Genomic DNA, 7,449 nt, shown 5'->3' with positions numbered 1-7,449 from the left:
ACTTTGAAAAGTACCAGTCTCCCCCATCGAGGGTGAAATCCTGGCCCAACTGAGGTCAATGGCAGTAGTCACGTTGATTTCAAAGAGACCAGATTTCATGTAAAATATCTGGGACACTGTACGAAAAAAAAAAAATTAAGGGGTGGTGGGGAGAATTAAGCCCAGATGCAGCTAGTCAGCAAGTGCACAAGGAAAAAAGAGTGAAAGAAAAGGGGGCCAAGATGTACAAGTATACCAAATACAACCTTACACTTGGCTCTGGAGACAGCGGCCTAGGGATTCTGGCCAACATGGTAAGGGAGGCCTTAGATGGGATTCCAGAACCTAGAAGATCCCCCACCCCAATGCAGACCGAACCTCAGGACAATGAGCCAAGACAACCGAAGCTATCCCAGTTGCTTTGGACAGACAGGTGGAGAGACGTCCCTTAGGCAGATCTCAGGTCCGTTAGGCGGGTTCAGGGAACTTTTCTGTTACCGCCGAGCTCCACTACAATCTTCCAAAAGTCTTGTCAAGTGGACACAAGCCCCAAAGGCCAACAAAATAGCCACACCCCGGAGTCTGAGCACCTCTGACTACCCATGGCTGCTGGGACGGCTCCTGAGGCTGGCTGAACTGGTGCCAGGGCTAAACTTTGCTAGCCCTGGAATCTGGGAGCAAAGGTGACAGCTCTGTTGGACCCATGGTCTCGCCCATGCACAGAGTGTATGCCAGCCTCCACGAAAAGCAATTATATTTCGGTAAGATTGTGTCTCAGGATGCAGTTTACATAGATGAACAATTAATGTGGTTAAATAAACCAGTAAGGGCCCTATTCTGTCCTTGGTTGGACTCAAGCATTAACCCCAAAGCAAGTATTACATGAACAAAGGCTGAATGTAGCCCTGACAGGATTATTGCTTCAGCTACGTTGATGCCTGACAGGCCACGGACTGTTAGGGATTATAAGAGACCCAGTGGAGGGTCAAACTCCAGCTTCCCCAGTGGCCTTTTCACTCCTGTTAGCGCTGCTGGGGAACAGCTCTGAACAGCGGCAGAGGCACAGGTATGAGCCTGTGGGGAGCGGGGAGAAAAGCCAGCACTGACTGGTTTGTGCAGTGGCGACTGTGAAGAGGTCACACCAGAGGAGGAAAGGGGAAGCTGGGGCTTTAGTTAAAAGAAAATGGGAAGTGTAGCTGGTTCAGTTCATTTCCCCAACCAGCTGCCAGCGGTTAGTGAAAGGCTTGCCCTGTCTCACAGTCGGGGGGCATTCTGAGGCGCCAGGAGCCCTTTGGACCCGCTTCACGCCACCTCAGCTAATGGTACATCTACACAGGAGCTGGAAGGGGTCATTTTCAGCTTGGGGAGACATCTGGGTGCCAGCCGCCCGAGTACGTACCTGGGATCTCAGATGGGCTGGTACTCGGATGGCGAGCCTGAGTCACCCTGGTAAGACTGCTATTTTTAGTGCAGTAGCTAGAGCAGAACTGGCGCATGTGTGTCTACTGGGGCTCCAAGCTGCAGTGTAGACGTACCCCAATAGCTCGTATTTCTGGGCACTCTGGGCCATGTCTACACTACAAGCGGCACAGTAGCAGTGCTGCAGCTACGCCCCCATAGCCCCGTGGCCCAGACACTTACTAGCGTGACGGAAAGGGGTCTCCTGAGAGGCTGTCAATTTAGCAGTGTCTACCCCGGGGCTTATGTCGACTTAACTCTGCCCCTCGAGGGGTGAATTTTTCACAGCCCTGAGTGACCTAGATAGGTGTAGACCAGGCCTGAGTAAAAATGAGTTGAATGGGAGGAGAAATAGGGCTGCACTACAGAAAAGCCCAGCCAATAGAGGGGTTTGACTCAATGTGATTTTGGCTTAGCGTCTCTCCCCTCAGAAACGTTGTTAAGCACTAAGGGCCCGGATTCCCTCAGCGCACGTTTTACATGCAATGCTTCTCTGCTCAGAGAAGGCCAGTCTTGATTAAGAGTAACATTGTCAAAAGCAACTTTCAACAGGACTTTAAACTCCCAACCCACTTCGGTGCTTTTGAACATTTTCCCCTAAATGAAATGTATCATTTGGGGCCCAAAATGGGGAGAAATCGAAGTGGCAGATACCAACACAGACATCAGATACCAACCTCTTCCTCTCAGCTGTGCTGATGTGGCCAAAACGTTCTCTTCTGGCCAAAGTCACCAATGAGTTAGTAGCGTTTAACGTATTGCACCAAGTGAGGCAGTGAAGGCAAAAAAATATATTTAGTCGGGTTCATACAGCTAAACAACAGCTATGTTACAGCGACATTGTACATCTCCCAAGAGCATTATGGGATACCTTGCAATAATTCTTCTGCAAGAGAAGAATAAATAATGGCTTTCATTAAAAATATCTTCTCCTGTATTGGGCATGTCAAGCCAGTTAATAGTGTTAGTGGTCCAGATTCAGGAAAAGGAGGAGTCTAAAGATATTCCAAAGAACAGGCATCCCACCTGGAGAGTCTGGTCTTCTATTTTTCCCCCCACAAGTTTTTTAGCCAAAGACCCTGCAGTTTCACCCCACGTCTCACTGCAGCATTGTTAATGTCTGCAACGCCCGTGTCAATAGCAAGATGAGCAGAGAGTGAACAGGCACGTGGGCCCTGCTAGTTTCTGTGTGGAGGTGACTGGATCGCCCGTGTCCCCGTGGCTGAGGTTCTACTGTAATGTAGCCATTAATGATGCGAATCCGGGGAGGTGGGTCAGTGGTACTGCAAGGCAAACAGAGAAGAATCTTGGTCAGCAGTTAGTCACAAGGGTCAATGATCACCACGGACCAGGAGTCAAATTGTCACAGAAATGCCCACAGGAGAGTCCACGGGCAACTTGTGGAGTTGCCTGCAGATCTTGTGGGTTCCTGAATGAGGCCGTGAGTTTGGCCTCCCTGACCCCTGGATCCACAAAGAAAGGGAGCCCTTCACTCTCCCCACGCTGAACCTCTCTAGCCCCACTGACAGCTGTTACTCCTGTCCCTGAGCTGGGATCTACCTGATTAGACTCCCCTTTACTCACAGACGGGACAGTCAATCCCAGGGGAGCAGAGAGGTATTAGCAACATTCCCGAGCCCCTGCAGCCAGTCTTTCGGCTGATCAGCAACCATAGCAGATAAGCAAATCTCGCCTTGCCACAGAGAAGGCTTTGCCGACCAGCATTATTGCCGCACACGTGGCACCAATTTATAGGGTTGATGCATCTGCTTTCAACAGCTGAGCCTGAACCCCGTCCAGGTTCTCCCCGGTTTGCACGTGCATGTTAGCATGAACCAAGCCTCTCTGCAGCCTCCATATAAGTGATGCTCCACGTGAAAGGGCACCACTGGCAGGTGGAGAAAGCACATAGGCCATACATGGGACAGTGGGAGTGAGGAAAATCCAGGCATCTATTAGAAATGCTTCTCAGTCTAGAGACCGAGAAGCAAAGGTCCACATGAAAAGCCTGTCCCAAAGAAGAGTGTGAGCTGTGGGCACTGCTCTCTGGATAACAGGTTGGAGCCAGATTTGACCCTGAGGCTATAAGTGGACACAGCTCAAATCCCCTGGCCCAGCATTGTTAGGTGGAAACCAAAATAAATTCCAGCAAGCCCACCTGCCCAACAGTACAAGCGTATTCATTTCACTTGCACCAGCGAGCTCCGGCTGCTGGGCACTATTCCTACTTTACGCTGGCCAAGTGCATTAAGCAAAAATGCTTGGGGAATTTGAAGGCAATTAGTCTGCTTTTTGAAAACACTTACCACTCCATATCCAAAAGCCCCCGCAGGTGGCTCCTACAGTAACTGGACAGAAGCCAGCTGGCAGTGCAACAAAGCAGACAGCAGATACATACAGGAGCACAGACCAGAGCAATTCAGGCCAAGCCCACTACAAGACTGTATGAAATCACTTGAGTTAGGCCTTTCATGTTTATGTGCTCACAGGAGTTAAGTTATGAATGGCCCAGACCCAAGCACAACAGATTTACCCACGGACAGGAATGGATATATAGGAGTAAGGGCTCTGACTTCCGAGATGCACTGAGTATTTATGTCTGAAGGGCTCCTGTGAATGACTGAATTTCATCAGTGACGTGAAACAGCACCACTAGGTGGGGTAGTTAGCACAACAGAAGCATGCAAAGGGGTTTGTTTGCTCTTTTCGGGAACTGTCCATCACCCAGAGATAATGTAGGATATCTAGTGCGTAAAGTTAGTATTAATTTGCCACACATTCAAACACAGGGCAGAGACCTCTGCAATGGAAAGAATCGAACCTGAAGGGCAGTAATGGGCAGGTTAGTGACAGTATGGTGCATATACAGTGGCGTCCTACAGTTCTCCCTAGCTGGAAGACACCGGGCAGATAACCAAGAAGAAATAAACATCACTCAGCTTGTTTTCCCCCAGTACAGAAGATGTTTGGGAGGCTCATCCTCTAGCCATTTACTCCCTCTGCTGCTAAGGTCACTACTAAAAATCAGACTTTGTTTCTGGTTCAAGTGATGCATTTCATGGGTGGAAAGAAAACTGCAAAGGAGCAAAAAACGAGAGATCTGGTCTCTGCCAGTCCCGAGGCCCTAAAGGCACATACACCTGGAGTCAGGAGGGTGTTGCTGACAGTAGCCACCAACAGAACTTTCTCCCTGGAGGTCTGACTAGCGCATTCCTGAAGTGGAAATTGGAGAAACAGCCCTTACCCCCGGTTATGCTCAACTGACACTTCCTCCCATCTTACCTCAGCTGATCCTGCAAACACAGAGGAGTAGGCTTAGCACGAGAAGTTCCATTGCCTTCAGCAGGAATAGCGCATGCCTCAAGTTAAACGTGTGTTGGTGTATGAAGGGTCAGGGCCTACACTGGTAAAGGCTCTGCGTTATCCTTTAGGACTGTCTGCCGAAGGTCAAGCTAATACCAGCTATAGCAATAAAAACCACCACCAACTATAACTAACATCAACTTTATTACCTGCAGTAAACGAAAATTAGAGCAACCTATGCAACCATATGTAATAAACAGTAGAATGATCATCTCTGCATTTAAACTCAGACAAGAACAGCCATTGCAGTTCTCCCCCAACCTGTCCCTGTAATATATCACTCAGAGGGATGGAAAAGCCAGGATATATTGATGTAATGTATCAAGGCGGTGCAGGTGCTCTGAAGTGTTCTCTACCTTGAGGCTGATGAAAAATAATGATTATGAATAATGATGCAGGGAGTCCCACTGAATTGAATTGAGAAACTTGTTCAAAATTCATAGGGGCCAATTCTCCATTGCCCTGCCCCTTCGGCAGTCATTTAAACAGCACACAGTGGGAGTGGAACGCTCCCAGTCCGAATGAGCACATTGCACAGGGGGAAACGTTGGCACAAGGTGATGGAGGATCAGAGCTGCATTTTATCAGATGGGAAGGAAATAAGTAAATCTACAGATGCACATTTAGCAGTGGGTCAGTGGCAGATGGAAGGTGCTTGAGGAATGACACACAGTTCAAAAGGCGGCTATGGTTCTCGTGGTCATATCTGTCCTAGGAGGGTCAGCTCTCTTGGTCGGGAAAACCACCTTAGTCGCCTCTTCCCCACCCCAACCCCACCTTATTTTTGATACTAACCCAATTATGCAGACAGAACCAATTGCATTGTTAATGGTGTGTTAGGGCACTAGAGACATGAACAGGTGCCTTTTTATTATTATTTAAATCTAAATGCATAAATAAGAATTGCAGGAGATAAGAGGCCGAATTCTGCTCTTTGGATTTGCCCCAGAGGAAGTGAGCAGAGTTTAAAACACAGGGTTTGTGGTATGTTAATGAGCCGCGATAAACAGCCAATCTTAATGTAGCGGAGTGCCCTCCCTCCCCCACCGGTTGGTACCTTTCTTCAATGCGAACCCAGAGGTCGTTAAACTGGCGCAGCCTTTGCTTCTTCTGTTGCTTCTTCTTCTTCTTCTTGTATTTCCTGTCCACTTTCTCCAGCAGGTCGACACTCTCGGGCAGCAGAAGGTGGGGCAGAAGCTCCTCTTCCTCTTTCTGAGGATGCGGTGGGCGGTGCAGCTCCTGGGCGATCACATAGGGGGTGTACGCCGGTGAGGATGATGAGAAGGTTGACCAGGTTTTTTGATTCTTCCCGCTGGGAGGAAAGAAAACCAGAATGTTTGGAACGCCTTTGAGTGGAGGTCTTGGTCCAGCCCCATGGCAACCGAGATGCCATGCAGCCTCCTGATCCCCTACGTCAACAAGTATTTCCCCCTGGAAGTTCTGCTGGTTTAAATCTTATCATCTACCCATCCTCTGTTTCCCCCCCCAGTCACACCTTGGGTCAAGCAGAGTTTCTTCAGTTCAGAGGGCCTAAGGAAAAAGCGTCTCTGACACTGAGCAATGCACACGCGGAGCTCAGGAGGAAAAGATCATTCAAGGATAACATAATACACTTGGCTGACGACATTGCCAAAACACCGCTGCTGAGAGGCGCTGAGTGCCTGCTGAAGTCAGACTGGCAGATACTCACCGTTTCTCAGAATCAAGCCAAAAAATAAGAGATTCTAAGGCCAGAAGGGACCATGATGCTCATCTGGTCTGACCTCCTCCATAGCACAGCCCTGTTCTTCCTGCATCCGGCCCAGCTTGAGGTGGAATGATCTGTTAGAAAGGCAGCCAGTCTGGGGGCAGGTCGGCACTTCAAACACTGCAGCGGCACAGCTGCAGTGCTTAAGGGAAAACGCTCCTACGCCGATGGGAGAGTTTCTACCCTTGGCGTAGTTAATCCACCTCCTCGAGAGGAGGGAGCTCTGTCTCCTATCGACACAGCGCTGTCTACCCATTGGGTTAGGTTGGTATAACTGCATTGGTCAGAGATTTTTCACACCCCGAGCGATGTGGTCATACCGATATAGGTCCGTAGTGTAGACCTGGCCTAGGTTTAAAGGCTCCAAAGGATGGACAATTTACCACATCCCTTGGGGTAAGCTGAATTACCCTCACCGTTCCAAATCTGCATCTTGTAAATAAGCGATCTAGCGACGAAAGGCTCTATATGTCATTAGCAATCCCTGGAGCCATGCAGGCCCTCAGAGATGGGACAAACAGAAGCAGAGAATGCATCTGAGATGGTCTATAACTGGCCTTTTAATGAAGAGTTTGATACAGCTTCTGATAGAATCTTAGTTACAGGGTTAATTCACACTCACGGCCATGCTGCCGTTTCCACTGGGGAATCTAAACACCAGTTCTGAAGTACTCACTGGCAGCTAGAAAAGATGGTCCAGTGGTTAGGGCACAGGCTTGAGAGCTGGAAGACCAGCGTGCAGTTCCCTACTCTCCCGGTGACCTTGGCAAGTCACTTAGTCTCTCGTTGCTCTGCTCTCCATCTGTCAAAAGAGAGACCTGCCCTGCCCTACCTCGCAGGTGTGTGCTGATGAGAAATACATGGAAGCTTGTGAGATGTTCAGGCACTACAGTAAGGGGCCC

General features: G+C 49.2%; 1 protein-coding gene across 1 annotated transcript in view; it reads right to left on the bottom strand.

Moving 5' to 3' along the window:
* Window positions 1–2,536: 2,536 nt before the first annotated feature.
* Window positions 2,537–7,449, bottom strand: part of TRABD2A (TraB domain containing 2A) — a 103,205-nt gene continuing 98,292 nt past the window's right edge. The window contains exons 6-7 of the mRNA XM_065406878.1: window positions 5,858–6,112; window positions 2,537–2,720 (exon numbers count right to left, since the gene is read on the bottom strand). Of these exons, the coding sequence (XP_065262950.1) occupies window positions 2,537–2,720; window positions 5,858–6,112 (439 nt within the window). The remainder of the gene's footprint in view (window positions 2,721–5,857; window positions 6,113–7,449) is intronic.

This window comes from Emys orbicularis, chromosome 6 (genome assembly GCF_028017835.1).
Source record: "Emys orbicularis isolate rEmyOrb1 chromosome 6, rEmyOrb1.hap1, whole genome shotgun sequence".
Taxonomy (NCBI): domain Eukaryota; kingdom Metazoa; phylum Chordata; order Testudines; family Emydidae; genus Emys; species Emys orbicularis.
This window is presented reverse-complemented; position numbering and strand designations above follow the sequence as displayed.